The sequence below is a fragment of the Patiria miniata genome, unplaced genomic scaffold (assembly GCF_015706575.1).
Source record: "Patiria miniata isolate m_02_andy unplaced genomic scaffold, ASM1570657v1 HiC_scaffold_3, whole genome shotgun sequence".
Taxonomy (NCBI): Eukaryota; Metazoa; Echinodermata; class Asteroidea; order Valvatida; family Asterinidae; genus Patiria; species Patiria miniata.
This window is the reverse complement of record NW_024037069.1, coordinates 38,759,911-38,778,349: the sequence shown is the minus strand read 5'-3', so window position 1 is coordinate 38,778,349 and position 18,439 is coordinate 38,759,911. Positions and strand designations below refer to the sequence as shown.

Sequence of the window (18,439 nt, the reverse complement as noted above, 5' to 3'; positions counted from 1 at the left end):
CCTGATAAATTGAGAATATAATGAAAAAGTTAGGGATTTGTTTGGGAAAATTTGCTTTGCCCCCCCCCCCGGAAAAATCCTGGTGACGCCCGTGAGTCGGCCGGGTAACGTTTTGATGTAAGTCATCCCATCCCCCCCCCCCCCCCCCCCGTCACCCTCCCCCAGTCCCCGGCAAGAATTACGCTACTGATCATCCACACCAACAGTGCGGATTTGAAACTGGATTATAATTATGAAATTTGAATTTGTCCATGGATATTACTCGAGTCGAGTGCTAAATCAACCGGGAATATAGGGGGCCTCCTGAAATTCCAACACGTCTATTTTGCATTTTTCGCTTTTCACAAAATTAAAATAATTGGACAAAATATCTATAACTGTCAACATCAAAAACAAACGGCCCGAGTAACCCTCAGCTCAAGCGGCCCGTTGCTAACTTTTCACGGTATTTTCATAGACATGGTATTTTGCAGGTGTAGTGTGAATTTAGGTTTGGGTAGTATAACATCCATTAGGCCAAAAAAAAATCTCCGGTTTCTGGTGCGTCGCCGTAGCCATGCGCGTCGGCAAAATTAAAAGTTTTTTTTCAATGTAAGATGATGTCTCAAAACTGCCAAACTCACTGGTTTGACTGGAATCCTGCTGCTGCACAATTTTAACGTGTTTTTAGATGGGGTTACGATCGAGTATAAGCTTTATGTAGCCTCTCTGGGCTCCCATACATTTTGCACTCGATTTAGTCGGGCACCATTTGCAGTCATCAGGCGAAATTTGAAGAAGAAAAAGTAAGAAAAAAAAAAAGCCGCGTTGCCGCACCACTTTTGAGGCAAGCTCCATACCAGAAACCGGAGACTTTTTTTTGGGGGGGGGGGCCTTAATTATTGGGAGTCCCTCCACTCCTTCTTTAGCCACGCCTATATGCCGTTCATTTGCCGACTGAGGCTCTAATTGCCTACTGGGGGGGGGGGGGGGGGGGTAATCACTGTATCGGGCGCGAAACCGACCGAGCACTGTATGGTTTTAGTTTTTCTTTGAATTGGATCTTTGCACAGTTTTAGTGGGATTCAATTTTGTCCTGTCAATCCCACAATGTGTGCAAATATTGGTTACCACCTTAAAGAAAACAACTCTTTTTTCTATGGGCGTAGCCCAATGGCGGAAAATTCGTCTCATTTATTGAACAGCGCATTGGTCATTTAAATTCAAATGCGCGTTGGTCATTTAAATTCAAATGCATTTTATTCAACTGAGCATGAAATTAAAGCGAAACCATTCGCAAATAATAACGTTTAATGTTAATTTCCTATATGATTTTCATATTCATTTAAAAAGCACAATAAACAGAGCCTTCCAAAATCGTAGATTTCCTTCTTCTTTTTTTTTTACATAAAAAAGAACCTCACAAATTGCTTAATAATGTAAAGCAAGTAAGAAATACGTATGTTGTAAATATTTCTATAATTAGAATAAAACCAAACGTTTCTTCAGTGCTGGCCACTGACAAAATAGAATGACAGAACGCATGATTTAAAAAAAAATAATAATAATGTTCAGAGGCGTAAATGGGGGGGGGGGGGTACATCCCCCACTTTGTGACCGGGGAGATGGTCTGTTGGATTCCCCCCCCCCCACTTTTTCGTGGTGAGAAAAAAGGCGGATTCTTAGCTATTTTTCAAACTTTCAAACAACCAAGATGTATTTGCTGAAAAAGGGAGAAAAAAGTACAAAAACTTTAATGCGCCCGTTTTGGGGCCGTGACATATATTATGTATCATGACCAGCACCCCCTAGTGTCACGTAGTTTCCAGCGAACACCCCCCACCACCCCCGTCCCCCGCTTTTCAAGTTTCCACGGCCGCCGCATGGGCGTCGAGAGAGGCCCCCCCCCCCGGAAAACGAAAAAAAAGGGGGAAAAAGAGAAAGAGATGCGAAGCCATATTGCTGTTAATTGGATGGGGGGGGGGGGGGGGGTAGGGCAAATGCTCCCTGCTCACGGCTCGAAAAAAAACCCTGATAAATTGAGAATATAATGAAAAAGTTAGGGATTTGTTTGGGAAAATTTGCTTTGCCCCCCCCCCCCCCGGAAAAATCCTGGTGACGCCCGTGAGTCGGCCGGGTAATGTTTTGATGTAAGTCATCCCATCCCCCCCCCCCCCGTCACCCCTCCCCCAGTCCCCGGCAAGAATTACGCTACTGATCATCCACACCAACAGTGCGGATTTGAAACTGGATTATAATTATGAAATTTGAATTTGTCCATGGATATTACTCGAGTCGAGTGCTAAATCAACCGGGAATATAGGGGGCCTCCTGAAATTCCAACACGTCTATTTTGCATTTTTCGCTTTTCACAAAATTAAAATAATTGGACAAAATATCTATAACTGTCAACATCAAAAACAAACGGCCCGAGTAACCCTCAGCTCAAGCGGCCCGTTGCTAACTTTTCACGGTATTTTCATAGACATGGTATTTTGCAGGTGTAGTGTGAATTTAGGTTTGGGTAGTATAACATCCATTAGGCCAAAAAAAAATCTCCGGTTTCTGGTGCGTCGCCGTAGCCATGCGCGTCGGCAAAATTAAAAGTTTTTTTTCAATGTAAGATGATGTCTCAAAACTGCCAAACTCACTGGTTTGACTGGAATCCTGCTGCTGCACAATTTTAACGTGTTTTTAGATGGGGTTACGATCGAGTATAAGCTTTATGTAGCCTCTCTGGGCTCCCATACATTTTGCACTCGATTTAGTCGGGCACCATTTGCAGTCATCAGGCGAAATTTGAAGAAGAAAAAGTAAGAAAAAAAAAGCCGCGTTGCCGCACCACTTTTGAGGCAAGCTCCATACCAGAAACCGGAGACTTTTTTTTTGGGGGGGGGGCCTTAATTATTGGGAGTCCCTACACTCCTTCTTTAGCCACGCCTATATGCCGTTCATTTGCCGACTGAGGCTCTAATTGCCTACTGGGGGGGGGGGGGGGTAATCACTGTATCGGGCCCGAAACCGACCGAGCACTGTATGGTTTTAGTTTTTCTTTGAATTGAATCTTTGCACAGTTTTAGTGGGATTCAATTTTGTCCTGTCAATCCCACAATGTGTGCAAATATTGGTTACCACCTTAAAGAAAACAACTCTTTTAACTTTAAGATATACATAGAAGTACGATCAGTAGAAGTGTCGCACAGAAAGGTTCGCTAACTGTGCACTCCCACAACTTGTCCACATTTTAAACTGACTTTTAATACTTTGTCCACAACATTGTCATGTTTCAGTCTTCAAAGAAAAAAAAACATGCAGGCTAGTGAAAATGCCCGCGGGCTAGTTAAGAGTCTGTTTCAGTAGCCGGGCTGGCTAGTGAAAAAAAGTTAAGGTCGAACCCTGGACTTTAAGTATGTCTTTTTATGTACATGTAAATGTTTAGGGTTTTATACTTAATCATATTGAGTTTTAAATAGTATACATTTTTTAAAGATCGCACGTTCACATGTACAATTTAGTTTTTTAACTGCGCAAGGGCGGATCCAGAACACATTTTTTTTTTTTGGGGGGGGGGGGGCCAAAAAACAATTTTGGTCCCCCAAAAAGAGGGCCCCAAAAAATTACGGCGTGTTCATGGGGTTCAGGGCCCGCTGAAGGGCCGCGAACATTTTTGGGATTCTATATAATCTGTGGTGCGATCTGAGGCAACTTCTGACCACTTTTAACAATTTTTTTTTGAGGAAAAGATGGTGGTGTATGCAGTGCCTGCCTTTATTCCGACGTACGTCACTTAAACCAAAAGAAAAAAATATTAAGTTCGTTTTTTTTTTGTGGGAGCCATGGCATTGCCCCCCTCCCATCCGCCCTTGTACTGCGAGACATGCTTTTAATAAACCATTGTTGAATTGAATCGATTCTTCAATGAGTAAACACAATGTAATACAATGTAGTACACGACGGTGCAAAAATGCGTATTTACCTTACCGCAAATAGGGGGGGGGGGGGGGGTATATACAAATATTGAATTCTTCGAGTGGTGTAGTAAAACTAGCCTCCCGAGGTGATCCATGGACATTCTATTTTCCCGAGGCGAAGCCGAGGGAAATAGAATGCTCCCATCGATCACCGAGGGAGGCTAGTTTTACTTCACCACGAAATAAAGCATTAAATCTTTGTTTTATAACACTTCACCCACAGATTCTGCTTGGTTATAATATTCGGCCAATCAAGACAAAAAAATCTGTGGGTGAGGTGTTATAATATTAACTATGCCCACCTTGGGAAAAATTGTGCCCACATTTCATAAACATTTCATGTTAGCTTGAAATCAATATTATTGTACAACACAGCTGGAAATTGGAATGGGAATAGGAAATTTTCACAAAGGTATAGGCCTAGGGCTCGCTGAGATCAGATATCTTCCCCCAAATATGCGCAGTGTCCGCTCCGACAGTCTTGGTTATTTATTTATAGGTATTTCTGTTTCATTATTTTCTTCTCAGTTTCCCCCCTTTTGGTCCACGAAAAAAATTATCGTTGCTTTTGAGGGGATCATCAAGACTTCATTATCATTTACGCAACTTTCCCTGTTTGTATTACAGGCGAATGCGTCAAGCCTCGCACTCACGAGATCGTATTTCCATTGACGATGATTAAAATAAGTGAGATTCATTAAGTTACGATCTGGAGTACATCTCTCTTGGGGCACGCTTCGTTCCGTTGCTAAGAGACCGTGTGTGAGGCGCGTGCATAACCAGAAGACGATTGTTTGTGGCAACGTGTGTGTATACATTAATTTACTCTCTGCAGGCTATAACCTAAAGTTATTCAGCTATAACGAGACAAGTAACAAGTCGCCAGAGCTATTCCTGACTAATAAATGGGAACTTTAATCCACAGAGTCTAACAAAATATATATTGGAACAGCTTAACCTTTCACCAATATCAGTATGTTAAAATGAGTGATTTATTAACACGAAAAGCAAGTTATGCGATTCCATACAGAACTTGTAACAAAACTAATGCGGTAGTGACAAAACGTGGGTTTTTTTAGCTTAAAGTAATTTTTGTCTAAGTTTCAATTAAGTTTAAGGTGTCATGTATTTTTTGTCGTAGATCCAATCCTTGAAATATATCTTTGTGGTCCATTTAACTTTATTTGTAATCTTCATATTGTCATTTTAAGGGCGTTCTTGGTGCCTTTTGATTTTATGCCGACGAAAAGTTCATTGTAGTATACAAATAACGAATGTTTGTGAGTGCAATGGTAAGAATAATTTGCAATTATCCTTTCCATTGCACGAATGTGAAACCAGAGCTTTTGAAGAATGTCACCGTGCGCCGCTCAGGGTGCTGGCACAAAACTGCGTTCGTTCGTGATCTCCGCATCAGGGAAGCGACCCAACATAATTGAATTAATTCATTCACCGCACTTTATCCATTAGTCCGATACTTAAATGGAAGGTTTTGACGTTACTTCAGGCTGGGAGGAAATGATGGGCCTTTACCGGTGATATTTCCCAAGGGCTGCTAATTGCATGTCAATTTACGCTAGGATGAATGGAATGGCGTGTCGACCCTTGACGATGAGACGTATATTCCAGTTGAAAACCTTTCTGTAACTTGAAAGCAGACGGCTGTTTGCACTGTTTACAGTTTGTAATTGTTTAAAATGTTTTACATTTTATTCCACTTGTAATTACTTATAGTTTTTTGTAGTGAGCTGTCCAACCTATAATTGCCCTTTTAATGAAAAATAAAATAGTTTGAATTGAATTGAATTGAATTGAATTGAATTGAATTGAATTGAATTGAGGCATCAAGGCTGAAACCACGTTGCTATAGTGATTGTGCCAGTCCAGACCTATAGCTGGCCCGTTCCCTGACCTCAGACTGAGAGGGTTCGTCAAATTCCAAAGTGGAACTTTTTGCATATTGTGGACACATTATCATGAAGATGTGCTTAGGCCGTTTTTTAATAACTTGGATTACGGATTTTTCAGGTCCCGAGGTCGGGCGTCGGCGGGTAGCGGGGGAAATATCAAAACGGTATGGGTTGGAAAATTTGCATAAAGTCAAGCGTCCGATTGATATCATACACTTCCACAGATAAACTGTTCGGCATGTTAAAACACACGACTTGCAATAAGTAAATCCATCAGCAAATCTCAAGTAAATTCACAAGTCCATTAACAAGGCGCGGTTCTAGGGGGGGGGGGGGCTTTAGCCAATTTTCAAAGTTGACGTCACATGCGAATTGTCTCCCCCCCCCCCCCCACAAAAAAATATTAGATAGGGGCATATGTACTCTTTTTATAGGTAATAGTGTCCACGATGGCCGTAATATTTCAGCGCTCCCCATTGAAAATGTGGTACGACCCCCCCCCCACCCCATCACACACACACACCCCTATTCAGTTTCGGAGGCCAACTGTCCCGAGAAGCCAGTAACCGGTACCGTACTTCGCTCGTACCCACCGCCCTGCAGTACCGTACGTACTTTAACAATAACCGACTTGGCACCAAGTCTACACGCCTCCCTGCAAACAATTCTGGATCCACCCCTGATAGCCCCCCCCCCCCCCCAAAAATATAGGCTCCAGAACCGCGCCTGCCATTAACAAGCAAAAATAACTTGTGATGGACTTGTGTTGGGCTTGCTTCTCTTTCTGTTATTTGTTTTTGGATGTGATGACTTTTAGGTCTTCCCTAAAAGTGTTTTTAAACCCCATCTCTATTTTGGAAAAACTGTAACCCGCTGCAAAATGTAAACCGATTCTCCGGTCCGATTTCCTCCAAACATCTAAATGTTTACATGCTCACTGGCCTACAATCTTCAAGGACGTCTGAATTACTGGAGACAAAATGGATACAGTGATGATATGATGCACATGCATGGCGGCGAGACGGCTCCCACTAGTTAGCTGGTCTCTCGATCAGAATATTTTGGTTTGGGAACCAGACCAGACTAAACCTGTACCCCACCCATGGTGCACCAGACCATTAAAATCAGCCAAACGCCTTGGCAAGGTGTTTGAAACCTGTAGTTTAAAATCAATGGTGCTCATCCACCCATGACTGCGAAGAAATGCAGGCAAAGCTGATAAAGTCTTTCATTGAACGTTATGATATCGCGATGTTGTTTTGAGATGACATGAAACGGTCGCCAACATTATAATAACTGTCGACTGGAGACTTGTGGAGAGAGGGCGGGCATATACACGGCGGTATAATAGGTTGCAAATATTAGAACATCCTATTTGCCGATCGTGCTTGGCGTGGGATCCAAATTCGTGTAATGTGCCTGAAGCTTCGGATTTGTTGGCGCCTAAACATATTTTCCTGCATCATTTGTACCGTGACACTCCCACACTTTACAAGCGGATATCATACTGTCACCTGGACATTGTCAGTCATCGCTATGGCAATTACCGGTAATAATAATTCATTGGCCGTCTTGGACACGACGAGCGATGATGACGACCTACCGGCGACTGTGATAGTCGTCGCCTCGGTGTGCGCATCGGGGCTCGCTCTTGTCACTGTCGTCGGTAACCTTTTGGTAATCACCGCTTACGTGAAAAACAAGAAACTGCGAAGCATCGCCAACAGTTTTCTGGTTTCCTTGGCATGTGCTGACCTGCTGGTCGGAATTGTGGTCATTCCGTTCTACATCTCCCTGGAATTTGTCAATCGGGGGAATTGGTATCTAGGACAGTGGGCGTGCTTCTTTTTCTTCGCGTTCGACGTCATGGCCTGCACCGCTTCCATTTTACACCTGTGCGTCGTTTCGGCCGACCGCTACGTGGCCATAGTCCATCCCATGACATACCCGGTGAAAATGACCAGGAGGCTCGCCTGTGTGCTCATGCTCGTGGCCTGGGGTTTGTCACTCTGTGTGTCCTTCCCCTGGATGCTGTACTGGAACACCATCATTCCAGTGTCGCCCGAACTCGGCAACCACTGCCTGCTGCCCTCCCCAGTGCTTTACAATGTTGCGTCATCCGGCATTTCGTTTTTCGTCCCGGCAACGATAATAATCGTGCTCTACGCGAAGATGTTCTGCGTAGCTTGGCAACACAGTAGGAGGGTCCAGAAAGGCAGGCTTCAGGTGGGAAATGGCGATGGGGAGCCTCACCAGGAAGCCATGAGAATACACCGAGGCGGTCGTGCACAACAAGCCCAAACCGAACTACACCGGGAGTACCGAGCAGCGAAGACAGTTGGGCTCGTGGTCGGGGCTTTCATGGTTTGCTGGTTGCCGGTCTTTATCATCATAGTCATCAACCCATGGTGCGGGGAAGCTTGTAAGGAACTCAGAAGCTACATCAACTGGCTTGGTTTCATCAATAGTGCTGTCAACCCTTTCATTTACGCGTTCACCAATTTGCAGTTCAGGGAGGCCTTCGCAAGTATTGTGTGCTTTGCAAGAAACAGGACAGGTAGAGGAAGAAACGGACTGCATTCGGATTGCAGGCAAAACAGGTTCTTTGCAGGACATGCACCCCAAACTCGAGTTTCAAGTTCTCCACCAACGAAATACCAACTTAAGCACATCTACTTCTAAATTTGATGCAAAAGAATTCGAAGGTGTCTCAAGTTATTAATTAATTAGAGTATTTAGATTAGAAATTAATTAGAGTATTTAGATTAGACCAAAAGGTATGCTGAGATGGTCAGAAAAAAACCGTACATACCTGTTTTTGTTATGTACTATATCACTGTGTGGTTATCAAGTCAAATTAGTACCAAGTTAATAAAATAATTAAGGTATTTGTTTGTATTGTTCATCGCAAGTCACCTAACTTGTGATTCGACCCAATTAACTGGTATAGTTGACGTGTGTGTGATAAAGATCCTTTATTTTGTCAGCCACCTGCAGCTGCTTGGACTAGATTTTTCCAGTCAGTAGTGAATATATAGGAAAAATAGTAACGCAAATAACTAAAATTCGGGAGTCAAATCCAACTACTTTGTGTAGTCATAATATGAAACTTTGCATGTTTAATTAAATCCCTCGTACATTCTCGATAACTAGGAAAAATGCAGTCAATATTTTGACTAAAGTTGTTTTTAGAGTGCATTGCGTGTATATCAAAGCCCCATTATGCCCATTTTGTCGGTGAAAAACGTGCAACCCGACCAGCATTTAGACCTTGACCACACAAAGACGCGAATAATTATATTTTCTAGGTCTTTACAAAATTAATGTTATTCATTAAAAAGTTACTGGATTATTGTTTTACTACGAAGCTTGTGGCTTAAAAAGGCACTCATGTATAACTGCGTTCAACTTATGCAAAAGGGACTGAATAATTGACGAAGTCCTTGTTGCATAAATTTAAAACAATTTTGCTTTAGTGCTTTTTTAAAAATAAATGCTAGCTTACTTGGAAGAAAAAAAAATTAAAAAGCGAAAACACGGAGGTCATAATAAAAAATTCCGAAGCGACCATTTCAGCAGTAATTAAAATACTTTGACCCCAACAATATTTGGGCATGAGAAATTTTATTAAAATGGGCCATGTGCATTTAATATTAGACATATGTTTAAGTAGAAAAAATGACAAAGAATAATTGAAGATAAAATGACGGAGAATACTGTGGAATTAATTTCGTTTGAAATAGTATGCGATAAGATAAAGAGATTAGAAGAAAACAGAAATGGTGTGAAGAAATATTGTTATTTCCAACAAGACAGACATTGCTTAACGAAACAACTTTTATTAATTAATTATGAGATAGAAGAATTTTACGAGGACCTACAGTCTTGGCTCAATTCGGGATATTTGTTTATAGGTTATTCCAGCTATTTTAAAACATTTTCGTTCGAATTCACCGATTCTTATATTCAAATTCGTCCGGCAACATCGTTTAAGTGCACATCCAATGTTAAATTTCGTCTTTTGTCAAACAATTTCAAATTTAGTCCGAACAAATTCCAAACAATGAGCACAAGTTTTCGACCAGGAGTATTCGATTTCGTCTCGTCTATGCCGAATCGTGTTATTGAGAAATCAAATTCGTCTAATGCCACACAATTTAGAAATGATTTTTTTTCCATTTCGTCAGACTTCATAGCGATATCTTCAAATGCATGCATGCCTCTAATAAGAATAAGTCTTTACTTCTTTATCTTCTTAAAATATATTTTAGGCATATTACACGGGGATTTATGGGTTATCGATTCGTGGCTTTTGTAGTTTCCTTTTTTTCATTGTCAGACTTTTCTTTTCTTTTGTTTATTTTAAATAATGTTGTATTGTTTATCTTGGTAATCTTTACTTTTTTTGGTAACTCTTCCTTGAGATCAGTACTCTGCTTTGGTCCGAAAAATCCTGCCAGCGAATATGCCAAATCGTCCTTGGGGAAACAAGGAAAATTCTCTAGAACACACCTGACTAATTTTGATTGACTAAAAGACGAATTTGAACTCTGAATGCTGCCATCCCACAACAGCCTGGACGAATTTGATCTGTAATGACGAATATTCTCGACACGATGACTAAAGAGGGTGACCAAACTTTGAAGTTGAATGGTCAATGACTAAATTGGCTTTGGTAAAAGCGTGTGAATTTTTTTCTCGGATGAAATTGAATGTCAGAGTTGGTGAATTGAATGCAACATGTTTTAAAATAGCTGGGGAAACCTATATTATCCCCTGTAAGGTCTAGTGTGTGTAGAAGGGACAAAACCGTCTTGAACTAAGAATGTCTATCACATTCGCACGAAAGGCTCTAAGCAGTTTTAAAAGTACTACTTCTAGACATTCCATGTATATACAATCCAGTTCCTTGACCTTTTTGCACTACTAAGTATAGATTTTCTCGGCTATTTTAAAACGTTCATCATTCGAATTCCCGGTTCTAATATTCAAATTCGTCCATCAACATTGATTTAGTTCACTTTCAATGTTCAATTTCGTCTTTTGTCGGACAATTTCAAATTCCGAGTTCAAGCAAATTTCGGAGTATTCGATTTCGTCTCGTCTACGCCAAACATTGTTATTCGGAAATCAAATTCGTCTACTGAGACGAATTCGATCTCCGAATGCTTCCCTTCGGCAACAGCTTAGACGAATTTGATCGGTAGTGACGAAAATTCTCGACTCGGTGACTAAAGAGGGTGACCAAACTTTAAAATTGAATGGTAAATTACTAATTGGTTTTGTTGTGTGAAATTTTTCGTGGATGAAATTGAATGATATAGAGTTGGTTAATTTGAATGAAAAATTGTTTAAAATAGCCGGGAAAACCTATATTAAAAGAGGATGAAAAATCTAATTCGAGCCTGCACTTGCCGACTCGAAGAATTCCCCCTCCCAATACAAAGCTTTCTGGTAGATGAACATGGCCGTGTCCAGGTCTACGTTGTACCGCCCAGCGTTTTCGTCGATGAAAGTGGCGAGCACGGGGTCGATGCTGACGTGATCATCGACCCAGAAGCGGTAGACGTTGGTGGCGCTCTGCAAGAGACGTGAAGAAAACCGTGTGGGAGGAATAAGCCGTTTGCGAGTTAAATTTGAATGAAATCTGGAACGCTGACTTAATCAAACGCTTTGAACGAATTCAATTCGACTCGTTATAGTACAGCGACGACTCTTCGCTGATATCGAAATCAGATTCATGACATTGTTCCTTTGTTGGTGAATAAAACTTACAATTTCATATTGAAGTTCCATAGCTAACCAGCTCCACAGTTTTTCACAAGGCAGCATGGCAATCAGCAGATACAGGGGGCTCATATCCTCGGCAACTTCCCGTTCAAACTTGACGTACTCTTCCGCAGCTTTCCCCAACAAAATCCCGTTCGGATTGGCAATGTGCCATTGCTGGAACAGATCACGAGTATACCTAAAATGATTGCAGAGTCAAGCGAAGATTAACACCTCGTCTCGTCAAAAGTTTGTAACAAAAGTTGAGCGCTCAACAAATCAGATGCACATTTCTATTGAGTCATTTTATGAAGGCGTAATTTCGCAATGCGCAATGATTAACACGCCTTGACTTGTTGTAAAAGGAAATCGGTAACTTACTTTTCGTTAGTTCTTATTTGTTCTTGCAAGACGGCAGTAAGTGTAGAATCACTGGGATATTTCTGCAGTGCAATCTTGAGATGCTGTACAACGTGGAAACAGAAAACAGCATCCTGAACGAAAAAGCTACCTGCAAAATCAAGTCGATGAAATGAAAATGTAAATATAGGAGAAAGACGCAAGCTTTTAATAATAGACAAAAAGAAAAAAACGCCAACAGTTGCTCTCACAAATCCAGACTCCTTTAGGAATGCTCTTTGTGACAAAATTTAATCTCGACCACTCTCGCCACACCACACCTCAAGTTTAAATTCCCTAGATGGAATATTTTGGAGGACCACCAACCAAGTACCAAGTAGTCAGCCAGCCCGCCAAATACATGCATCTAGTCAGACAGCTAGCTATAGCCTTGCCATTGCAAAGATCAGTCCGAGCCAGCAATCAGCCGGCCAGCCAGCCAGCAAGCCAGCCAGCCAGCCATCCATCCAACCAGCCTACTAAAAGCCTGCATGTCGGGGAGGGAGTCAGTCGGGCAGTCAGCTAGCCAGCCAGCCAGCCGCCAGCCAGTCAGCTCACGATAGCCAAGCGCCGACCAGCCTGTCAGCCAGCCAAGCAGCCAACCACCAATCCAGCCAACCAGCCATTTAAGCAGGCATGTCTGCAAGTCAGGTAGTCAACCCGCCAATTGTGTTCGACACAAGAATGAAGTCAAGATACAGACAATTTCATTCCTACCTTCTAAGAAATGCTGTAGTAAAAATAACTTGCTTGGCGACCATGGCTACTTCACATCAACTGGACGGCGAGTCGGCGACCGTTATAGTGAGCTGCTGCTGCTCGATTGCTGACTCGACTGAGCAGAGCAATTCAAATGAGCTATCACGCGGTCTGGACGTGGAATTTCTGCTGATGCGCATGCGCCATGGTAATATTTTCTTTGAGAACGGGAATCATATTTCTAGTTACGTTGGTGTGTGCAATAAAGTACAAGTATACATTGAGTATTCAACAATGAATATGAGCAGGAAACAGTCGCGCTTTGACCACGATCTCATCCATCTTAGACCATTAGAAAAATATCTGGAAACATTATATTCCTACTACGACAAAACAAACATGATGATGTTCGAAATTTCATGAGTTACATTATTAATGCAAGGCGGCACCCAAATGTTAATTATTATCAAATAAAACATCATTGATTAAAACATATTATATTCACTTCACATTCAGTAAATCGTAATCACCATGTTTTTGTCAATACCACAACAGCATGGATCGTAACGCACAGCATAATTGCAACTTAAATTCAGTGTCAAAACACCTTTATAAAACGTTACAGCAACGTGAGCTCTCAACATAACAGCCACGCTGTGAAAATACCAAACTGCAATGTCACGACAACATGATATTTACAACTTAACAAAAATGATGAGACTTTTATGCAACATCATCATAACGTCATGAACACAGCAACGTGGTGTACATTGTTATCTACAACGTCATGACAACGTGAGAATAACAACATACCAACAACGTTGTGAACGTACCCACGTACAATGTTACAACAACGTCATGATTTTTACATCACAGCAACGTTTTGAAATACTAAACTACAACGTCGTGACAATGTGATTTTCACAACTGAAAAAACGTTATAAAATAACGTAGATGGAACGTTAACTCAACGTCATGATTATAACCTCACAGCAACGTTGTAAACATTCTAAATTACAACGTTCTGACAACGTAACATTGACAACTTAAAAACAACGTCATGAAAACACCTACATTTAACGTAACCACAACGTCATATTTATTACTTTATTACAACGATTGTGAAACGACCACCATACAACGTCAATACAATGTCATATGATGACTTTCGTACAACGTTGTACAAATTACCAATATACAACATTTTTACAACCAACAATTATACAGTCAAACGTTGTGTCAACGTTGCTTGAATGTCATAGTGACACGTTACCAAATCACAACATTTTCACAACTTTGCACAACGTTGTGGCAACGTGATGTGTTAGCTGGGAACCAGTCTGCAGCCAACCGTCAAACCAGGCGGATAACCAGCCAGCAAACCAGCCACCCAAACAGCTTAATAAACCGCCAGACAGCCAACCAGCAACCCTGCAGCCAGCCAAACAGGTGACCACTATAAGTATAACCCAACCAGCTAGCCATAGCGAGCAATAGCCAGCCAACTAAAGCAACTAGTCAGTCACTCAGCCAGCTTAATAAACTGTAACTACTGCTGGCGAGCCATGCAGGCCACCTAGCAGTAGTCAGTCAACCAGCCAACCAATCAGCAAACTATGGCCGACCACTCATCAAGCCAACAAAGAATCCAACCAGCCTGGCAGCCAACCACGCAGCCAGTAAACTAGCAATTCGGCCGGCCGGCCAGCCGACCGACCGACCAACCAACCTCACCAATACAAGAACTAGCTCCTCAATTATCCCTCTGTTTTCAAAAGTTACTCGTCAACATTTTCCATACATTTACGAATGCATTCAGTCATACGTGTAGCTCATAATTACCAAAATGTCTGGGATCCAGCAGACCTGACTTGATTCCCTTTATGAACCCGGAATGCAGCGCCTTTTGGGCTAGAGCCCGACTCTCGCTTCCCCTCCAGAGCCATTCTGACAACTGGACATTCACCGGGCCCGATTCTCTGCTGTCTATCTTGGTACCGGTCAACTCCGCCGACAGCAAAGTCATTGTAGCATTGCAACATTGTAGGACGCAGAATAATTGGGCGTACATGTTCGACCGGCAACGCATGGAGTCACGCGGTATCATCACGGAGGTAGAATGGTATCATCAGCTCACAAGTTGGACAGTTACCGTGTATATGTAATGCATGTGGCGGTCTTTCGACAACCACTTACTAGAAAAATACCCGCCATTTTATCAGACACAGTTGAAGGGTACAAACTGTATAGGTTACATGGTGTTAAGTAAATAGTGATAACCATTGATCCGTACAGCGTACACTGTTAGGGACCCCGGGGACATACAGTCCTTCAAAGCTTCAATGAAAAGCCGTTCATGCAGCTATAGCTACGAGTCCATGGAAATCTTATAAACCTCAGGCCCTATTATATATTTCTGTGTATAGAAAGGGATTATAAAAACGCTATGAGCGTACACAAATATGGAAGCCTGCACACACAGTCAATTGAACTTTAGAAGATCTGCCAAAACCTTTATGTGGATATTTAATGAAACAAACAAATGGATAAAAATGAAGAAGAAAAAGAGCGGACCTTAAATTGTGAAATCAATTCAATTAAACGATCCATTGAGCCAAACACGTCCAAGTTCATCAACAAAATCTGACCGACCGACCGCATGAGTGTCCTGCTTCTGTATCTGTATCTGTATGGTTACGTTGCAGAAACCTATTCAGGCATTATCGCAACGGAGTATAGGCACTCAAAGCACTGGAAGTTATGTAGTTTAGTCGGAAAAGGGGGGTATCGTGCACCCTCGGAAATCAATTTCTAATCAACGTGTCTAGGTCAGAAAAAATGCGTAGAAAACGATTTGCTATGTTAAAAAATTCAAAAAATGTCCCACGTATTGTTTTTATGCAAATTAGTGCCGCCATTACCGAAAAATCTATTTTTAATTATATCTCAGCCAATATTGCAGATAACTGAACGAACTAGGTGTCTAAACCCATGTTTTCAAGGTCAGAGATCACAATAAAACTATTTTGGAAGTCACCACATGTGTCTGTGGCATAGGAATATGCAAATTAGTGCCGCTAATACCGGAACATCATGTTTTTGGCATATCTCGGCCAATATAGAACATAACTACACCAGTAAGGTGTCTAAACCCATGTTTTGATGGTCAAGTATCATTAGAAGACCATTCACGAAGTAACTATGTGTGTCTTTGGCATGAAAATATGTAAAATATTAAGTGTCGGTTTATCAGATATTTGATTTTTAGCCAATATCTCGGCCAATATTGCACATAACTACACCAATAAGGTGTCTAAACCCATGTTTTGAGGGTCAGGTATCATTAGAAGACCATTTACGAAGTAACTATGTGTGTCTTTGGCATGAAAATATGTAAATTCTAATTTGCCGGTTTATCAAAAAATTGATTTTTAGCCAATATTATATTCAATTTCAGCCAATAGTACAGTTTATTTTAAATATAATGGCTTAAAATAAACTTTGATCATTATTGCTTATCAAAAACCCTTCTGTCAACATTAGCTGCAATATTGGCCGAGATATTGGCTAAAAATCAAATTTACGATAAATCGACACTTTTGAATTTACATATTTACCTGCCAAGGACACGCATAGTTACTTCGTGAATGGTCTTCTAATGATACCTGACCCTCAAAACATGGGTTTAGACACCTTATTTGTGTAGTTATGTGAAATATTGGCCGATATATTGGCTAAAAATCAAATATCGGATAAACCGACACTTTATAATTTACATATTTTCATGCCAAAGACACACATTGTTACTTCGTGAATGGTCTTCTAATTATACTTGACCCTCAAAACATGGGTTTAGACACCTTACTGGTGTAGTTATGTGCTATATTGGCCGAGATATGCCAAAAACATGACTTTCCGGTATTTGCGGCACTAATTTGCATATTCCTATGCCACAGACACATGTGGTCACTTCCAGAATAGTTTTATTGTGATCTCTGACCTTGAAAACATGGGTTTAGACACCTAGTTCGTTCAGTTATCAGCAATATTGGCTGAGATATAATTAAAAATAGATTTTTCGGTAATGGCGGCACTAATTTGCATAAAAACAATACGTGGGACATTTTTTGAATTTTTTAACATAGCAAATCGTTTTCTACGCATTTTTTCTGACCTAGACACGTTGATTAGAAATTGATTTCCGAGGGTGCACGATACCCCCCTTTTCCGACTGAACTAATGTCTATATTATTAGATGAATGAAGTACATGAGAAATTATGAGACCCATTATGTAGCACCTTATAAGGGTTTATAAGGTGCTGCGGCCACTGCCAGGACACCGGGGCGAACCCCTTCTCTTAGCGACAAGTGTTACTGGGTTCTTTAACGTGAATTACACAACACACGGGACCTACGGCTTTACGTCCCATCCGAAGGACGAAGCAAGAATGGTAAAGTACCTTGCTTAAGGGCACAAGTGTCCGCCGGCGGGCTCGAACCCACGTCACTGTTGCCTCAAATAGATATGTTTATTCATTGTTTAAATTCCAAATATTGACAACACAGACATTAGGAAACATAGGGGCCTACATGACTTTGTACATTCTGAGTGAAAAACACCTCTTCACTAAAGCAGCTAGGAGGGCGATCGTAGGTTCGAGTCCGACCCGAGTGACTTCTCACAATCACACAACACCGAGTATACTCCAGTGTAGGGCACAATCCATTATAATCTTGAATTTTACATCAACCATACGCAAATTCCACATCAAAAATTGAAAATATTCCCCAAGTTCCCCAATATGGGCGGATCCGGGATTTTCCAAGGGGGGGGGGCGTAAACAAGGGCGTCAATCGCTTCTCAAAAGTAGGGGGAGGGGGAAGGGACATACTTTGATCAGAACTTATGCCACCGCGAAGCCCTAATTACGGCGTGGAGTTCGTGGCCCCGAAAAATGTTGGATTCTAGATGCTCTGTGGTGCGATATAAGGCAATTTCTGACAACTTTACCAGTTTTTTTTTTAGCAAAAGATCATCATTTAAACATCATCTTCGTGTTTGGAGTCCTTGAATCAGTTCTGAGCTATGGAATCAAATATAGGCTACAATTTATTCGGGGACGAAAAAAGTGGGGGGGGGGGGGGGGGGACAAACAATATGACATCTCCAACCCCCGAAAAAAAAATGTGGGGGGGGGGACGTGTCCCCTCGTCCCCCATCGATTGGCGCTTGAATGCGAAGAAATCAGTGATTTTCGTAACAGAGTGAGACTTCATGACTACGATGCCTCCGTTGTCCAACAGTAACACTGATGTTGTTAGAATCTGGTTATAGCGTGCAATAGCATAGACCTCCCCTCCTCTCGCTCGCCGCTGCATTTTTTGTCTCGTCACCCAATAATAAATGTCTTATGTGCAACTAATCCTAGCAGGCGCAGTCTGACGTGACCTGCCCTATTAATTTTGTCTCTCCCTCTTTTTGAGTCTCTCTTTCTGTTTGTCTGAAGGAAAAAAGGGGGCGTGCGCCCCACGCCCCCCTGGATCCCCCGGCCCAAAATTTGCATACCGCTCAACGAGATATCGATATTGCAACATAAACATGGTTTCGTGTGCAATTCATTCACAGGAAATATTACGGTAAGCAGCTAAGAGAACGAATGTCACACAAAATTTCTTCAGAATGGAAATTTTAATATGCTGTAAAACACATC

The 18,439-nt window shown here is 41.6% G+C and overlaps 2 protein-coding genes across 2 annotated transcripts; one reads left to right on the top strand and one right to left on the bottom strand.

The window, feature by feature from the left end:
* Positions 1-7,242: 7,242 nt before the first annotated feature.
* LOC119737948 (tyramine receptor Ser-2-like) lies at positions 7,243-8,554 on the top strand. The gene has a single exon (XM_038212626.1). The coding sequence runs from the start codon at positions 7,274-7,276 to the stop codon at positions 8,540-8,542; it is 1,269 nt and encodes a 422-aa protein (XP_038068554.1). The 5' UTR covers positions 7,243-7,273; the 3' UTR covers positions 8,543-8,554.
* A 2,436-nt stretch (positions 8,555-10,990) lies between these two features.
* On the bottom strand, positions 10,991-15,044 carry LOC119737947. The gene is made up of 4 exons (XM_038212625.1): positions 14,570-15,044; positions 12,011-12,140; positions 11,636-11,828; positions 10,991-11,440 (listed from the first exon to the last, which is right to left on the bottom strand). The coding sequence occupies exons 1-4, from the start codon at positions 14,832-14,834 to the stop codon at positions 11,255-11,257; spliced, it is 774 nt and encodes a 257-aa protein (XP_038068553.1). The 5' UTR covers positions 14,835-15,044; the 3' UTR covers positions 10,991-11,254.
* Between the last annotated feature and the right edge of the window lie 3,395 nt (positions 15,045-18,439).

Bases quoted from the DNA above. Each gene is read 5' to 3' on its own strand.
- LOC119737948 (XM_038212626.1), top strand. From the start codon at position 7,274: ATGTGCCTGAAGCTTCGGATTTGTTGGCGCCTAAACATATTTTCCTGC.
- LOC119737947 (XM_038212625.1), bottom strand. From the start codon at position 14,834: ATGATACCGCGTGACTCCATGCGTTGCCGGTCGAACATGTACGCCCAA. The intron at 12,141-14,569 runs GTAATTATGAGC...TTGATTTTGCAG, and splicing joins GCTGGATCCCAGACATTTTG to GTAGCTTTTTCGTTCAGGAT. The intron at 11,441-11,635 runs GTAAGTTTTATT...CGTCTCTTGCAG, and splicing joins TGGAACTTCAATATGAAATT to AGCGCCACCAACGTCTACCG.